The following is a 19,440-nucleotide window of genomic DNA, read 5'->3' as shown; positions in this document are numbered from 1 at the left end:
TCATTCTCCATGGTGAAAAACTGAAAGCATTTCCTCTAAGATCAGGTACAAGACAAGGATGTCCACTCTCACCACTATTATTCAACATAGTTTTGGATGTCCTAGCCATGGCAATCAGAGAAGAAAAAAAAATAAAAGGAATACAAATTGGAAAAGAAGAAGTAAAACTGTCACTGTTTGCAGATGACATGATGCTATACATAGAGCATCCTAAAGATGCCACCAGAAAACTACTAGAGCTAATCAATGAATTTAGTAAAGTTGCAGGGTACAAAATCAATGCACAGAAATCTCTTGCATTCCTATATACTAATGATGAAAAATCTGAAAGAGAAATTAAGGAAACACTCCCATTTACCACTGCAACAAAAAGAATAAAATACTTAGGAGTAAACCTACCTAGGGAGACAGAAAACCTGTGTGCAGAAAACTATAAGACACTGATGAAAGAAATTAAAGATGATACCAACAGATGGAGAGACATACCATGTTCTTGGATTGGAAGAATCAACATTGTAAAAATGACTATACTACCCAAAGCAATCTACAGATTCAATGCAACCCCTAATAAGTTACCAATGGTATTTTTTACAGAACTAGAACAAAAAAATCTTAAAATTTGTATGGAGACACAAAAGACCCCAAATAGGCAAAGCAGTCTTGAGGGAAAAAAGCAGAGCTGGAGGAATCAGACTCCCTGACTTCAGACTATACCACAAAGCTACAGTAAACAAGAAAATATGGTACTGGCACAGAAACAGAACTATAGATCAATGGAACAAGATAGAAAGCCCAGAGATAAATCCACGCACCTATGTTCAACTAATCTATGACAAAGGAGGCAAGGATATACAATGGAGAAAGGAGAGTCTCTTCAATAAGTGGTTCTGGGAAAACTGGACAGCTACATGTAAAAGAATGAAATTAGAACACTCCCTAACACCATACAGAAAAATAAACTCAAAATGAATTAGAGACCTAAATGTACGACCGGACACTATAAAACTCTTATAGGAAAACATAGGAAGAACACTCTTTGACATAAATCACAGCAAGATCTTTTTTGATCCACCTCTTAGAGTAATAGAAATAAAAACAAAAATAAACAAATGGGACCTAATGAAACTTAAAAGCTTTTGCACAGCAAAGGAAACCATAAACAAGACGAAAAGAAACCCCTCAGAATGGGAGAAAATATTTGCAAACGAATCAATGGACAAAGGATTAATCTCCAAAATATATAAGCAGCTCGTGTAGCTCAATATTAAAAAAACAAACAACCCAATCCAAAAATGGGGAGAAGACCTAAATAGACATTTCTCTAAAGAAGACATACAGATGGCCAAGAAGCACGTGAAAAGCTACTCAACATCACTAATTATTAGAGATGCAAATCAAAACTCACACCAGTTAGAATGGGCATCATGAGAAAAGCTACAAACAACAAATGCTGGAGAGGGTGTGGAGAAAAGGGAACCCTCTTGCACTGTTGGTGGGAATGTAAATTGATACAGCCACTATGGAGAACAGTATGGAGGTTCCTTAAAAAACTAAAAATGGAGGTACCATATGACCTAGGAATCCCACTACTGGGCATATACCCAGAGAAAGCCATAATTCAAAAAGACACATGCAGCCCAATGTTCACTGCAGCACTATTTACAATAGCCAGGTCATGGAAGCAACCTAAATGCCCATCGACAGATGAATGGATAAAGAAGATGTGGTACATACATACAATGGAATATTACTCAGGCATAAAAAGGAACGAAATTGGGTCATTTGTAGAGATATGGATGGATCTAGAGACTGTCATACAGAGTGAAGCAAGTCAGAAAGAGAAAAACAAATACCGTATATTAATGCATATATGTGGAACATAGAAAAATGGTACAGATGAACTGGTTTGCAGGGCAGAAATAGAGACACAGATGTAGAGAACAAATGTATGGACACCAAGGGGGGAAAGTGGCAGGGGGTGTGGGTGGTGGTGGGATGAATTGGGAGATTGGGATTGACATGTATACACTGATGTGTATAACATGGATAACTAATAAGAATAAAAAAAAATTAAAAACAAAAGAAGGAAGGAAGAGACCAAGCAGTGGCCTCTAACTACTAGTGAGTGAGAAAGGAGGCATAATTACATAAATAGGCAGCAAGGCCAGAGTGGTAAGTAAAATAGCTTGACTGTATAAATCTTTGGCAGTAGCTAATTGCTCACAGTCTATGTAGATTAGAATAGGTTATCTCATTTCAGGGAGAGAGAAATGTGTTTTCATTTATACAAGGAATTTATTAGGATAGGTAAGAATAATTTTTAATATATAACTATAGGGAAAGTCAGAAGTGTCGGACTATAGTAGACATTCTTTTTGCTGAGTTGTTCCTATTTGAGGGGAAGTCCCAAGATCAGGGGAAGCAAGATTCTACCTCTCATTGCAGAAGCCAAAGTGGAGAAGATAATCTGTCTTCCCTATCTCTTGGGAAACAGAGTGTGGGCAAATGCCTTAAACATACCCAATCAATTGGTCAGATGCATAGTTTTGACACTTAGGGAATGAAGCAAAGGTCAGTGAAAGATTATATTCAGCACTTATCGGGAAATCAAAAATCCATGACATGGCTGCAAGTGTTCAGTGGTTAAGTCCAGCGCTGCAGTACCAACAGAAATATATAAAGAAGACTGTAAGTCGAAACTTTGGCTATCCTTGCCTCCCTTGGTTCCTGTCTAAACCAGGTTCTCTAGCCCACCTAGCAATTCTTTTAGTTTCTCAATATCTCTCCAGTAAAGTCCTCCCCTGATTAAAGATGATTTCTATAACATGCATTCAAGCACACTGACTACTACAGAGGCATAAATGTGCTTTAGGATAATTATGCCATCAGGGACAGAAACAATTTACTGCCTATGTATATACTACTTCCTGTAGCAGACTGGAAGATAAATAAACTATAATGACAGACATATGCTCAAAACCAGAATATTTACTTCTTCTATTAATATGTTAGATTGAATCAAATGAAAACTATAGTTATCAGACCATTTTTTTTTAACCCCAAAAAATTTTCATGTGGTTTAACCTAACATTTCTGGGTTGTGTTAAAAAGGCAGTCATATCTCTCCCTACCTAGCTGTTCTTAGCTAATTTTAAAAGGTTAGCTTCAAAATCCTTACTTAATTTGTCTAATATTTTTAAACGCTTAAGCTTTAAAATTCTACTGATAATAGCAGATAGTTTTACACAGCACTGGTTGAGCCTTATAGAATGGTGACCCCCTTAAAGTCTGTAAATAATAGAGAACTTTGGGAAAAAATAATGTTCAGTAAGAATGAATTAGAATCACAGAAATTTGTAACCAGAAGGACAAAAGAAATTTATAACCAGAGTGTGATTTGACTCACATTTAGTCCTAACTTGCACCTTGTTGGTTTGAAATTCCTCCTGCCGAATGGGATTTCGTATTATTCTTAAAGTCATTAAGAAAAGAATATAAATTTGGGGGTAACTGATTCTAGTTTCCAACACCCAGAAACCTGTTTGCGGTTTTTTTTCCCCTTATATTTACGTATATCATATCTGCTACATTTCCTTTTACATTTACAGAATATTAAAGGTAGTTTCTCACCAAACAATACATATTTACTTTTCATATACTTAAAGGTACTAATTTAGGCCTCAGCATTTCTATTCCTACTCAACCATCCTAATTCCTTTAATATTTCCTCAGGAGTCTATTTTCTAGTCCCTTTCTCATATTCTCTAAACCTCGGGCACATTTGTCAAATCTTCCAAACTGCAGAACATAGTATATCTTAAAAGCGGATGCAATGTGAAAGAAGAAACCAGTTTTGGGGATGGGTGAAAATGTGCTCCTGGAGAAGAGGATCAAAAAGGAATTGATGATAGGAACATGGAGTGGGAACTACTAGAAGTAGTCAAATACGTACTTACCCAACCATTCTTAATACAAGTGCAAGGCTAGAAGAAATACACTGTGGAAAATGAGATAAAGCAGGTTTGTTTTTTGCGTTTCTTCCTTTATTTTTTAACCTATCACCAAAGTTCTCTAAGAGAGTCCAACAACAGATGATTAGATTTTGCTCTGAATCAATAGTTCCTAGGTCGCCGCAATACTTGCTCACGTGTTGCTGAGCTGACAGGGGATTTTTACCTGAATGGCACTTCTTCCTGTGGAACATCCACATAGTAACGAATAAAAAATCTCTCAGAATCTTCTCGCTCACCATCAGTGACAACACTGCCATTAAGTTTGGAAACCGATGGCAATCTATAAATAAAAAGCAAAAGAGACATAATAAACATATTGAGACTTAGAAATAAAATGATTGGTTTGAGGCCCAGTCTTATTACCTTGAAAGGACTCCTTTGATGTAGCTCTGCTTGTGTACAACCACCAGCATGAACTAACGTGGTATAAAATAAAAGGACCAAAAATATCTAAAGTTTCATTTTTGATGTGACGCCTGACCTTTTATAACCATACCTCACCTTTCAAAATAAGATCCTAGGCAGCACGGTCCAACCTAAGTATCGTGCAAGCCACACACGTAATTTTAAATTCTCTAGTAGCCATATTTTCAAAGGTAAAAATAAAACAGATAAGATTAATTTTAATAGTATATTATATTTAACCCAATATATCCAGGATACAATCATTTCAATCTATAATCAATACTAAAAAAATAACTAAGATACTTAAATGTTCTTAATACTTAAATGTTCTTTTTTTTATATAAAGTGTTTGAAATCCAGTGTGTCTTTTTCACTTACGGCACATTTCAATTCAGACTAGCCATGATTTCAAGTGCTCAAAAGTCCCCCACGGCTGATGGTACCATACTGGACAGCACAGGTCTACAAAGCAGTCAGTACAGGTTGGTCATATAGTTCAGGAATTCATTTATTATATTTACAAAAGAACTGTGTAAAGAAAATAAACTACAAGGCCTGTAAGACTTACTCTTCGTAGAAGAAAAGTATGCTGAAATTTATTTCTTCAGTGGGATATTACTGTGTATGTTAACAACTGGAAAGCAGTAAAGATCTGGTAGGTATTAGTTGGTCAGAAAGATCAAAGTGGTTTATAGAACCACTCTTCTTTAGGGAACCTTAAAGCCTACTGTTCCCCTGTCAAAACTACTATGTATAGTACACGAGAGAACAAATCAAAACTCCGTGGCCCTTTACATCTTAGTCAAGCCTTACTGCTGCTAAAGACACATACAAAAATAAACCCTCATGGGACATTTCAGTAGCCTGGGGGAGGCAGAGGCTGAGACACGAAAGGCAGGGGAGTCAGAGGAAGAAGGTAACAGCATGGTGGTCACATTTAAGTCAATCTACATTGAAGAAGAAAACACAGGTGCTACTCTCTTAAGTTTTACACTAATGAGACAGCCCAATTTTCAGGTATTTACACTTTAAATGACTTCTATGTTAACACAGAAAATAAGGGTAACTAAAATAGAGTTGATTCCCTATTATACCTACTTTTTCTTCATGACCCAAAATAGGATTTCAAATATTGTAAATATTGAAAAGTATAAAAATAGAATAGATTTGTGAGGGAATTTTTCAGTGGTCTTGGCAGATCAATCATATTTCACATTTTTCTCATCATATTGCATTCCTTTTCCTCTAGGATTTGGAGCTACAGAAGCAGCTCCTTTAAGCAGTCTGTTCTAGAGATGGATAAACATACAGTGCGCTCCCCTCACCCCCAAACAGTGCATTATCCCTTTAATGAAACAACAAAGCCCCAAGAAAAGAAAGCAGAATAACCAGTACAACAGACCTGGCTATTACCAATTTCCTTCGCTCCTCGGTGGTATATGGCTGGAGAAGAGGAATTCCTAACAACCTCACTTCTTCAAGTTTAGGGAATGAGTTTAGTTTGTCAATGTCTTCCCAGGACCGCAAACCTAATTTGAGAAATATATTGTTTAAGTAAATCCGGAAAAGCACACAAATGAGAAGATAAACAGAGCAAAAAAATTTATTTCCATTAATAGGTTCTTCAGTGTTATAATGATCATAAACTAGTTAGAGATCCTGAAATTTTTCTTTATCCAAGGAAAGAATGGAATAAAACACCATAAAAACTTCCCTGTAACCTCTCTTATCCCTGTGATCCCAGTGCTCAAAGGACGCCCTTTATTCTCCAACATCCACTCATCTACTGATTCTCCATCCAAATGGCTGGTAAAGGGGGTCACTGGTGGTTTAATAAGCAGGATGGATGCCATGATTACATAATTGAAAAAGTGATGTGATCAACTCTTTCATCAGACAGAGACTCAGAGAACATAACTGTTGATCAGAGTGGACACTGGCAGAGTAAATTTCTACCTAACAAACACTAAAATGGGCAAGGTCAATAGAACCCGAAACTAAATATCATCTTTCAACTGTCCTCATTTTGGGGACAGGGAAAACAGGTTCAAAATTTAGAACAAACAAACAAAATCAAAAACAAAAAAACTGAACCCTTGGGTAGGAAAACATGAAACAAATTAAGATTGTTCAGACCTAAAAAGAAACTCTTCCTAGAGCTGTGAACAAATGTATCATCCTTGGCACTGGTAGGAAAAATATCCCAGTAATGATGAAGCTGGTCAGTTTTACAACACATTAAATCCATTGCAGAAAACAACGCAGTCCCTTCCTATTTCTATCAACCTTCAGCAAGGGTAAAGGCAGAGGAGCAGTTTGTGAGGACCCTGGTGCAAAAATTATCCGAGGTCACTGTCCTCTTCCCTTCAGAATGGCATTGCCATCTAGGAGGAAGAATAGAGTTAGCTCAAGGGATGTCAAGTTGTGAAATAAACAGCTTCCTTATGCAAATCACTTGTTTTTAAGACTTAATTCCCACCCTTATAATCTCTGTGGTGGAATAAACCGTTTATGTTTTTTCAGTTATAGGTCAGAATTATTTTTACTTATGTAGTTGTTTTAAAAATAGGCTGAAAGACAATACCAAGAGAATGAGAGGAAAATCCATACACTGGGAGAATGCATTTGCTAAAGGCATACTGATAAAATATACAAAGAACACTTAAAACTCAACAACAAGAAAATGAACAATCCGATTAAAACATGGGTGGAAAACCTGAACAGACACCTCGCCAAAGAAGATATACAGATGGCAAGTAAAGCATATGAGAAGATGTTCCACATCATATGCCATCAGGAAAATGCAAATTAAAACAACAATGAGATACCACTATACACATATTAGAATGGCCAAAGGCCAAAACACTCACAGCACCAAATGCTGTCAAGGATGTGGGGCAACATAAATGTAGAAAGGAACAATAGAAAAAAATCAGGTGCAGGTAAGAGGGTTGTTGTAGATTAAGAGAGTATATTTTATCTGTTAAAGATACACACTGAAGATTTTAAGGCTGAAATTACATGATCGCTGAGATTTGCTTTTAAAATATTCCCCCCAAAGGAAAAACAGTATGGGGGATAAATACAGGAAGCAAGATGCTAATAAATGTTGAAACTGAAAAAAAAAAAAAAGGATGTGGAGCGGCAGGAAGTCTCACCCATTGCTGGTGCAATGCAAAATGACACAGCCACTCTGGAAAAGAGTTCAGCGGCTCATTTCAACACTACACGTACTCTTACCATATGATCTAGCAACTGCAGTCTTTGTTATTCACCCAAATGACCTGAGAACTTACGTCCACACAAAAACCTGCACATGGAGGGTTACAGCAGCTTTATTAATTAAACCAAAACTTGGAAGCAATCATGATGTCCTTCAGTTTGTGAGTGGATAAACTGTGGTACATCCAGACAATGGAATATTATTTAGTGCTAAAAAAGGAACATTCTATTAAGCCATGAAAAGGCATGGAGGAAATTTAAATATGTAATAGTAAGTGAAAGAAGCCAGTATGATTCCAACTATATGACATTCTGGAAGAGGCAAAACTATGGAGATAGCAGAAAGATAAGCGGTTGCCAGGGATTAGGGGGAAGGGAGGGATGAATAGGCACAGAAGATGGTTTGGGCAGTAAACTATATATTATGTACAATACTACAATGTGTGTCATTACAGATTTGTCCAAACCCACAGAATGTACAACACCAAGAGTGAGCCCTGATGTAAACCATGGCCTTTGGATGATGACGTGTCAATGCAGGTAAACTGAAAGGTGTCACTTAGGTGCTGGGATGTTGATAGCGGCGGAGGTTGTTCCCATGTAGGGCGGGGAGTATACTGGAGCTCTGTGTACTCTCTGCTCAGTTTTGCTGTGAATATAAAGACTCTAAAAAATAAGGCTTATTAATTTTTAAAAATAGGCTAAAATATTCATTCCTGTGATATACAGAATCAGATGGCAACAAACTGGTAATCAATTACATGTAGACACTAGAAAAGGAATGTGAGAATTTGAAAGCCATAGCAGGTTGGGATTCCTCAACCTAAATCAAGACAAAAGTCTAGTTTGTAATTCTCTGTACTCTTTTTACCCTGCCTTTTACTATCCAATTCATCAATTTCATTTCACTCCTTTCATAGCATGACCCCTTTAATATACAAAATATTAATAGCTAATATAATGCTATGCCAAACAAATATTTGATAAATACTGGTATTTATCAGAGCATTTATGGAAATGAATGCCTTAAATTTAGCTAATCATTAGGCATCTGCAGGCTTCCCTGGTGGCACAGTGGTTAAGAATCCACCTGCCAGGGCAGGGGACACGGGTTCGAGCCCTGGTCCGGGAAGATCCCACATGCCGCGGAGCAACTAAGCCCGTGCGCCACAACTACTGAGCCTGTGCTCTAGAGCCCGCGAGCCACAACTACTGAGCCTACGAGCCACAGCTACGGAAGCCCATACGCCTAGAGCTCGAGCTCCGCAACAAGAGAAGCCACCACAATGAGAAGCCAGCGCACCGCAGCGAAGAGTAGCCCCCGCTCGCCGCAACCAGAGAAAGCCCGTGCGCAGCAACGAAGACCCAACACAGCCAAAAATAAATAAATTAAATAAATAAATAAATTTTAAAAATATAGGCATCTGCATGTCACTCTTGAAATTCATCCTGTAAGAAGGCAGAGCTGTGACTGACAGAAATACACTTTCACTGTATTTCATGCATAAGTTCAGATCAATCTGCATGTAGAATGAGAACAAGCCTGTTCCTCACCTGCCTTGTGGAGGCTGATGGATCGCAGATTAGGAAACAACCTAGCCAATGAATCATCAGGCTCCTCAATAGCATTCACGTGGTTGTTGGCCAGGACGAGAGTATCCAGTGAAGGAAACATAACTCCTAACTTGCGTATTTCAGTCCAGTCTTGGAGGTTATTGTCTGTTATATGTAGTAGCTTAAGAGAAGGACAGCAAATAGAAGGACAAGACACTGTTTCATAGTCATTAAGGCACAGGAAGAGCTCTTCCAAACTGCAGAGAAAAAAGGAAATATTTCATTGTTTAAAGCAGTTAAGTTTCTACTCTGCACCTATTTTCAGTCATTCAATAAATAAGCGCCTACTATGTGTGAGACTCTGCTAGGTGTTGCAGAGAAAATTATAAAGATGGCTTTCTGAAGCTTAAAATACAGCTGGGAAGACAAAACCTAAAATACATAAAACAGCAGAGAACGATATACCCAGTACTAAATTAATTTTGTGCTTAAGTAAATAAGTGCTAAATGAAGCAGCACTAACCGTAAGTACAACAGTACTTCATATAGGAATAGGATTGAAATTGTGGTTGGAATAGTCAGGAAAGGATGCATGGCCTTGAAGGAGGGGTAGACTTGGGTAAATTGAGAGGACACAGAAGGAAATTCTAGAAACAACATGAACAAGTATTTAGAAAAAGAAATAATAACTATCATTTATTGAATTCCTACCCTGTGTCAGGTCCTGTGCAGGTGCTTTATAGACTATACTTCTATTTCTGCAATTTTATAGACAATTATGTTCATTTTATAGACAAAAGTTTATCAAAGGTCATAAGGATAGTAAGTGGAAATGGGATTTAAAAGCTCATTCCATGCCATGCTAGATGTTGCATGCAGTGAGAAAACCAATCTCATTAGAGGGAGAGGGAGAAACTAAGATGGAATGAGTAAGTTAAGACCAGATTCTGAAAGGCTTTCATAGTTTCCATATTTAGACAGTCAAGGAGACTACAGCTTCATATATTTCTTTAAACTACTTCCTTTTAATATTTATGTGCATATACAAAGAGAGATACAAACAAAACAGAACAGAGCATTTCTAAGCTGACAGACAAAAGTATAATTTCCTGCTTAAATTATTGAAAGGAATACTAGGTCCATTTTTCCCATCATGCAAGCTAGGCACTTAATCATCTGAGTGTTAATATATTTTAGAGACACTATGATTTTTTTTCCCTCCCTAAGAAAAGTGCTAAGGCAAAATTCTGGAATCAGGTAATCAGAAGATTAAAATGGAAAAAGGCTGGGTTGATCTCGAAACGATAAGTGCTTCTCAGGGATATCTTCTCGCCAAAGGATGACATATCCCATGTCTTGGTGCTACCCAACACTGAACAACTATTCCAATGAAAATGTTACTAGATTACCCTCACAGCCTCATTTAATTACTTCATTTTTCTAACCTCATTCTCCATTCAATCTGCAGTTCTAGTATTTCTGAGATGGGAGACCAGCAGTAACTCTATGTACTAACACAGACGGCAACATGGCTCCCTCTCCATCATGCTCTCTGGGCTTACTCTGGTAACTCCTGCAGTATCGTGTGGACTGTCTCCCAAGAAGCTTTGCTGTTGTTGAGAACAAGTTTTCGAACCCCGGAGAAGGACCCAGCACACGTTCTTTCTAAAACTGATAAATTCAGAGGGTTGGAACTCAGGTTTAGAAACTCCAACTGGGGAACATTTGACACAATTTTACTGACCTGTGGAGAAAAAAAGGAAAAGCATATCAGGCAGTAATCAGAGCTTTTAAACAACAATCATACTCAAGAAAACCTAAGTGAGTGGGTCTCCAGGCAAAGGGCCATTTGCATTATGGAGTCCTATTTAGTGATAGGACCCGCAGAGAGGCATAAATAATTGCGACAAATCATGGTAAATAATTTAATCTCCTTCTATGAAATAGTAGCATAACTGAAAATTAATGGTAGAAAAGAAAAATTTTCCATGTTACCTTTGGCAAAGTTTTTGATTCTACTCTGTATAATATTCTCTTCGATATCACTACATGATATTCTGGAGAAAAGATCATTTAGATGACATTTTAGGCCACAAGTTTTAAAGAGCTGGGATTGGGTCATGTACAGTAATTCTCTTTGAATATCTCCTTCCTTCCATCCTCAGTAGAATATTAAGGCTAATTGAAGGTTTATTAAAGACTACATGGTAACAATTCAGGTATTCAAAATTGATCACATAGTCACAATCACTTAGAAAACAGTTTTGGCTTGGTTCAAAGATGCACCAAACTTTAAATTATATTTACTCAGAAGTAAAAAGCATCCATAACTATATTACAAAAGAGAAAACATGATCATCAATTTAATGATTTAGCTAGCAACTTGGTAGACAGAAAAAAAGAAAAGGAAATGAGCTTTACTGATTACTGACCTTAACTATTTGCTCTGCATTGTACTAGGTTTTTAAAATATAACTTATTTCACTAAATTCTCAAAACAACTTGTAAGATAACTAATATTCTTTAATTTTAATAAATGAGGAAACTGAGGCTTGGAGATGTTAAATAATTTGAGTAAGATTTCAGAGTCACAAAAGCCAAACCTAGGATTTAAAAATCAGAGTCATTGTTCTTTCCAATACACCACAACAAGTAAATCATAAATATAACCAGAAAAAATGAAGAACTAGCTTAAACAAGTATGATATAAACACTAGAAGCCCAGTAAATGTATTAAGCATCAATGAGCCAGGCAACATGGTAACTGAAAGTTATGAGAAAAGGAGTAGAACAGAATAGTTAGGATTGGTTTTAGAATCAGAAAACCTGGACTCAAACCAGGTTCTAACACTTCCTAGCTGTGTGGTTTGACAAGTTACTTAACCTTTCCAAATCTCAGTTTCCTTATTTGTAAACTAGAGAAAACAGTTCCCATCTATTTTACAGTATTGTTGGTAGGATTAGATGAGATACATGTGTAAAGCACTTAACAGTGATTGGTACATATTTTAGAAACTTGTTTCCTTACCTACTGCCCAAGAGAATGTAAAAGCAGGGATAGTACTTACCTGGTTCACTACTGCAAAGTGGGCACTTAATGTTTGTTGATTAAATTAATGGCACAAAACCATTTAATAAATGTAACTATGACTAATAGGATATGTACAGTATGAACCAGTATCTCAACCCGGATTATATGTCATATCACATTTATTTAAATATGTCATATTTAAAATAATTAGTAGAATTTTAAAAATATACTGATTCCCAGGAGCCACCATAAACTACTGAATCAGAAGCTTCACAGGTGGGACGAGCTTCATGGTTGGGACCTGGATACCCGTTTCTTTTCAGAGCTCCATAGGTAATGACAAAAACGTATCCAGTGTCGAGGACTATGGGGAGAAAGAAAAGGCAGTCTGCACTTTACATTAGGTCTGTGTACTATGTACTGTACAGTTTAGGAGCTCTAAAATCAGTGAGAAGTAAATTAATTCCAAGAAGGTTCGGAGAAGTATGTAAGAGGGAATGGTTTTCACACACACTAGTTCATCTAGTCTAACACACCCTCTGAAGTAGTACCGTATTTATTTTCATTTTATAAATGAATAACTAAACTATCTTTCAGAGGAAAATATACTAGGCTTCAGTTTAAAATGTAAAAGATTCATACCAGTCAGCATATATTCTCCTGTTTGGTCTCTTCTGTGACCAAATGGTGACAAGCATTTGTGTGATATATGGCTAGGATTTGGAGTTTAGTGTGTGGCCACAACACAGCTAAACAGTCCACACAAGGACCAATCCTTCACTGCAGTCTACCACCTGGATACCAATATATGAAGGCCTTTCGTACATAAGATGATGACTAGCTATGCTTCACCTCTTTTAAGGGCAAAAAAAAAAGATGAAAAGGAACTGTGCTCCAACTACAGCATGGAGAATAACTGCTAATTATAGGTACAACCCTAGTTAAGTAAACAACACGTAAACCTTTGCTAACCACAACTCTTCATATTTTATTTTTGTAATAAAGAAGAAAACACCCCCCAAAGTGGAGACTATCAGAGTCTTTGAAGCAATTTCTGAAAGAATTCCCAAAGCTAGCAGATACATGATGTGATCTTCTTCATAGTCTGCATCTGCACTACTGTCCAATGAGAATAAAGATTTAAAACAATGACTCATCAGCCCTAGAATATCCTAAAAAAGATAAAATTGGACTATAGTTTAATAATCCAAGCAGGAAAAATAATATATGTTAGAAGTAAATATTTTCTTTAAAAGGTTAAAATTAGGGCTTCCCTGGTGGCGCAGTGGCTGACAGTCTGCCTGCCGATGCAGGGGACGCGGGTTCATACCCCGGTCTGGTAGGATCCCACATGCCGCGGAGCGGCTGGGCCCGTGAGCCATGGCCGCTGAGCCTGCACGTCCGGAGCCTGTGCTCCGCAACGGGGGAGGCCGCGGCAGTGAGAGGCCCGCGTACCAGAAAAAAAAAAAAAAAAAAAAAACGTTAAAATTAAAAAGGATTTTGTGTAATCTTAAATTAATGATAATATTCTGGAAAATATTGTATTCATTACACAGGTAAATTTATTCATGGTAGAAAATATCTTAATAGTAAAGGCTATTATTATTCAGTGAGTGTCTAGGGCAGTATACTGACTTCTCTTTTTTAAATTCTAAAAATAAAGACGCTTCTAGCTGGAGTGAGTTCAGGACACTCCTGTGCAGAAACATGGAGATGAACTTAGATCACCTTTTAGATCTCCAAAACTCTATGATTTAATAGAGGACCCTCTACTCTCAGTTTTGAAAAGGAAGAAACTAAAGTTTTAAGAAAAATGGGGAAAGGGTAGTAAGATAACAATCTGTAATTTATACCCAAGCTATTCTCTATCTCACCCATGGTGAATTCCTCCCTCCTCTCAACTGCTTAGTGTAATGTCTTTTATAAAATGGTTTTGATAAGGAAAGGAGGAAAAAGAGGTACCTTGGGAAAAGTCAGACAAAAATCTACTTAGCCAAAAAATTCAAATCAAAAGCTAAAAAATGCGTCATTTTTTTATACATAGATGCCCAGTTTTAGATGGACAGAGACAAATCTTTGCCTCTCCCCAAAGCATTACACTTCTCACTCACATTTATATTAGTCTCTGAATATAAAGCAGCCAGTAGTTTAAACTATAAAAGAAGATACTCATAACATTAGTGATCATTCAAAAACACTAGAAGAACCAACTAGATTATTCTGTTCCATGTTGGTATATCAAATACTGGCTGAAATAAACTTAGTTAATGGCCAGGGACAAATGATCTTCTGGGTAATCAAATACATGGGTTGCAATGGGTTGCAATGTAATGTCTTAAAACTGTGACCTATGAGGCATTTTGCAGCTTGGCAAAGAGTATAATCAATCCTAAAAATCAATATTCTTTCGTTGTCAGTACTTCTCCCATCTCTCTGTGTTCTGATATATATTCTAGAAGATTGGGACCAACTACAGTTAAGGCTAAGGACAAAACACAAAGGAATGATGAAAACAAAAATAAATGGAAACCTGAAAGGTAGCCGCAACAAACATTCATTTGAAAACTGCCTGAAATCAGACTATAGGGCACTTACAGGAATATACAAACTGAGCACCAACAGAATACAAATAAACATGTGACCCTCTGGCTGTATCTGTCAATGTGAGCTGGAAAATATTCAGTGGAGACCTTTGTCTAAGCAGAGAAAAGGCTGAATTACCTAGTGTAAACTTGTGTTCTGATCCATGTTGACATTGTTCTTCTGAGGCAGCAACTATATCACTATTAAACTGTTTCTACCAGTTAGCAAAAGCTTATGTATGTGGTCAAAGTATAGGTCAAAGCAGAAAGCACAACACCTTTATGAAATTTTTACTCCCAAAGAAATAAATTTAGGGGACTGTGAACATAGAAGCTGAAATGACTCAGGGTAAGAGCTGGTCTGAATTGTCACCCATGCAAGTCAGAAATCTCACCAGAGGCTCAGCAGGACTCCTTAGGGAACTGTAGAGAAGGAGGATGAACAAGGTCGCTCTCTTTGCATCTGTGCATGTGGACAGAGCATGCATGTCAATTCAGCATCTCAAAGGACCCAGAAGGCACAGATTGTAATTTGTTGAACAGTGAACTATAACAGTTGTTTGGATAAGTAACTCAATCAATAATTACATGGACAAATAGAGATTGTTTCTTGGAACAGCCAAGTAAATCTGTATATATTAACACGTGACTTAGAAATCAAGTGACGTGCATCTCAAAGAATTTTGGTAAACATCTTAATAAAAATAGGAAATATAACTGGTAGCACAGATACCAGATTAAACAAGACTATGAAATAGACGAATGTAAGAAAAGCTAAAGAAAAATGGGTTATAGATAGATTTTTCTTAAACAAGAAAGCTGTCTTAGAATCTGTATCATATTTAATATCTACCAAGTGTCTCGATGATTAATTTTATCAACAGTCCTGTCTTATGGATGATAAAGGATTAAGTGAATGTCTTAAGATCACAGGAAAAGTTAGAACAAGTAGGCCTGATCAAACCTTAAGATACAATCATTTATTCATTAAGGCATTCAGCAAACATTCGAATGCCTAGAATGCCAGTGCTGATGATAAAAAACAAAACCCTGGATAAGCTCATGGTCTAGTAGAAAAACTGTCAAGTAAGCAAATGATTGTGCTACATTGTAATGAATCCCTTTATAGCAACATGATACAGGTGTTAGGATAATCTAATTCTGCCTGAGAGTCAGGGAAAGTTTGAGAGGAACAGCAACTTGGGCCAAGTCTTGAAAGATACATAGGAAGCAACTGGGTAGACAGAGGAGAAAGAGAACAGTAGATTCAGAATGAATAAAAGCAAGGAAGCTTTTCATGTCTACATTTATCATGAGCTGCAAGAAAAGCACATGGCTAAAGATGGAGATAAAACTCTAGAAATAGCAAAGGGCCGTATGATAGAGGGTCACACTTAGAGAGTTCAGACCACAGTTTGTAGGTGGTGAAAAGCAGTGAAGGGACTTGAAGCAGGAGTTTCATAATCACACTTCATTTATTAAAAGGAGTCTGGTAGCACTGCAGAAGGTTAGCTTAGAGGAAGCAGAGTAAAACCAGAGTCAGGAAAACCCATTAGGACACTTTTCCAATACTCCAAACAGGAAATAAGACCCTAAATTAAGTAGGAAGAACTATTTTTCTCTTATTCTTAAGGGTAGCTTCTATCAGGTCATGCTATAATCAGGTAGGTAATGTTATATATAATAATAAGAGAGAATGTCATAATACTTTTATTTGTGCAACTTGGCTTAGAGTTACTCTGAGGTCAAAGGCATCAGTTGTATCAAATTACCAGTGCGACTTAAAAGAAGGAAAAGTTCTAAAAGATTTGGAATAAATTTCAGTAACAAGAATAAATATTTTTATAACCTTAGTTTCGAGCTCCAGTAATTTTTATGTCAATTTATAGTAATAAATGTTGAAGCAGTAGCAGAGAATGGGCACAGGATGTGTAAACTAGTGAAACAGTAGAGAATTTAATGCACTGTTTGCAATCTAAACCTCTGTGGTCTTATTAACCTCTTGATGCCTGGAATAAAGTTCCTCAGTGCTTTTCACATTAATGAAAAACAAATCAGCAATAACAAAGTTCATTGAAAAATCACCATAGAAACAGTTGAAGCAGTCAGTTATTTCTCTTGAGACATACAGAGAAGAATCTCGAGTGAGAACCAGAATTCAGCAGCATACGTAATAACGTAAACAATAATACAGTGAGTTATTCACCAAAATGCAGCAGTATAAAAACTTTACCTCGTGCCAGTCTTCGAGTTTGTTGTCAGAAAGATCTAGTTCTGACACGTGAGCACAGAAGGCAGCAATTTCTTTTTCATCTCCTGCACAGGTTATTCCACAGCTGTTCAACACCAGTACACTTGGGAGGTTGAGGCGATCTGAATCATGGGAGAAACAAAATACTTTCTACGTCAGCCTAATTCTTGTCTACATACATTCAGCCACCAGGAATCAAAATCAAATTGTGTGAAATTACACAAGAACCTTGAAAATAGAAGATATGCTGGGATCCAAGGGTACTGAATTCTAAGGGGAGACAGCCAAATATGGCCCAGGAGATCAGAAGAACTAGACCAATACCCCCAAAAAGTCCTGGAGGTTTCACCTCCTGGCACCATTGTTTATCTCAACTACCAACAACAGAACCATCATCCATGCTGTCATCTTATCATGTGACACTAGATCCATGTGACTCATGTCAGGGCTACCACTGTGTTCTCATTGGCCTCAATTCTTTCTTTTTTAAATTTAGTTCAAAAGTATCATTCTGGATAGCTCTTTTCTCTCTGTCTGATTTGTATTTTCACCTTTTGTTGCCTCTGGAAATTATCTCAAACCATTAGATAGTCTATCTGCTAAACCACTTCTGTTCTTCAAGTTCATATCACTCAAGGAATCTTCCTCGCTTACGTGGATCCATTTAAAAATCTATATCTTTCTCCCATACTTGTCCATCAATCATTCCCCTTTCATATCCATGTAGAATTTGTCCCTTATGAAAATCAGACTTTTAAAAATATATAATTATAATGAGAGAAAATGTTTTAAAGTCTTAAACCATTCAATGAATTCAGTCAAACTATTGCTTGTTCAAAAGTATGTCAATAAAATCACTCTTCCTATCTCTAATAAAAAGGATAAATATGAGAATTCAACCACTCTTTTCCCATTTGGTACAAAGCCAAGGCTCACAAAAGTATATTTCATTAATGGAAGCCTCAAATAATATGAACTTTCAACTTAGTACTTTTCACAAAATCAATTTTCTCAGAATGGGAGTGGATCCTGAAAAAATGAGCAAGTAAGAAGTCCACTTCTTTCTGCTGTTTCAGTTTATATGGATTGATAAGATAGTTGCATTGAGAAATAATAAACATTCAGTAACCTTTGGACACAGGAACTAAAACACTGTTCAATATTCATCTCCCATCACTACAAAGAACTACTTCCAATAGCAGTTAATTACAACATCAAGCTAAAATGCAAACCAAAAACACACCTTGCACGTTTCTAGTTGTAGATCTTTGCTCACATAATAATCCCCCTCCTAGAATGTCTTTATCTCCTCTCTAACCAAATTCTACATTCTTGAAGGGTTAGTTCAAATCTCACAGCTTTGAACCCTTTCTTGATCCTATAAATTAACTCTCTAAATTTCTTTCCCAATCACTGTGCCATTCATTTGACTCAACATAAACTACCTTGTGTTATTATATATTTTTGTAAATGTGAATATGTTGTAATCCAATAAGCTGTAAGGTCACTGAGGGCACAGGCCAGGCTTGTACTATCTGCACCCTCCAAGTTCCTTGAAATATTATCACTCAAATATTGCTCTCACCCTATGAGTGCAACTAGAATGCCTTTTGGCCAATCTGCAGGAAAATAAATCCTTTCAGGTTTTCAAAAACACTGAAATCATAGCAAGGGAGAAAGACTATTCAACTCATAATTCAAAATAAAGGGAATCATTTGCAAATAAGGCAATATTCTGGTTTAATGTCCTAAGTAAGCTCCAGTAAAAAAATGTTTTAGGCCCCATCTTTCTTACCTTTCATAGGAGAGCCCTGAGGTGTGGCTGGGACATGGACTCCCATCCCAGGACCACGGCGGTAAGGAAAGTTTTCAGGACTATATTTTTCACATAATACTTGCATAAAACTCCTCCCACTAGGTTGATCCATCTTCCTTTCCTAAAATTCTACAAGAAACCAAGAAATCATCAAAATTTATTTATTTACTCATACAAGAAATACTTATTGACAATCAATTATTTATAAGGTACTAAGCTAGGCACTGCATACACAAAAGACAGGCAGGGAGAAGAGTTAGATGCTGCAAATATACAGGGGAAAGATGATGAGGGCCCAAAGTGGTACAGTGGTAGTACAAATAGATTTAAGATCAACTTAGAAAGCAAGCTTTTCAGGAGTTATAGGGGCTGACGGGAAGGTGGAGTCAAGGCTGACCCCCAGGTTTCTAGTACAGGAGACTAGGTGACTAATGACACAACTAAGAAAAAAGAAAATATGGAGAGATCTAGTTTTAAGGAGGAAATTGATGAATTCTATTTTATACATGTTCAATCTGAGGCATCTGTTTCAGGGGAACAGTCTGAAGTTGGGTGAGAAAAGTGAG

At 36.9% G+C, this 19,440-nt stretch overlaps 1 protein-coding gene across 2 annotated transcripts in view; it reads right to left on the bottom strand.

Moving 5' to 3' along the window:
• LOC137230970 (tubulin-specific chaperone cofactor E-like protein) overlaps positions 1 to 19,440 on the bottom strand; it is a 162,234-nt gene that overhangs the window by 121,923 nt on the left and 20,871 nt on the right. For both annotated transcript variants that reach the window (XM_067751355.1, XM_067751354.1), the window contains exons 2-7: positions 18,854 to 19,003; positions 17,041 to 17,180; positions 10,757 to 10,938; positions 9,195 to 9,451; positions 5,821 to 5,947; positions 4,177 to 4,293 (exon numbers count right to left, since the gene is read on the bottom strand). In XM_067751355.1, the coding sequence (XP_067607456.1) occupies positions 4,177 to 4,293; positions 5,821 to 5,947; positions 9,195 to 9,451; positions 10,757 to 10,938; positions 17,041 to 17,180; positions 18,854 to 18,986 (956 nt within the window). In that variant the 5' untranslated portion in view covers positions 18,987 to 19,003. The remainder of the gene's footprint in view (positions 1 to 4,176; positions 4,294 to 5,820; positions 5,948 to 9,194; positions 9,452 to 10,756; positions 10,939 to 17,040; positions 17,181 to 18,853; positions 19,004 to 19,440) is intronic.

Source organism: Pseudorca crassidens, chromosome 9 (assembly GCF_039906515.1).
Source record: "Pseudorca crassidens isolate mPseCra1 chromosome 9, mPseCra1.hap1, whole genome shotgun sequence".
NCBI lineage: Eukaryota > Metazoa > Chordata > Mammalia > Artiodactyla > Delphinidae > Pseudorca > Pseudorca crassidens.
The sequence above is the reverse complement of the archived record's forward strand: the minus strand, read 5'-3'. Positions and strand labels throughout refer to the sequence as shown.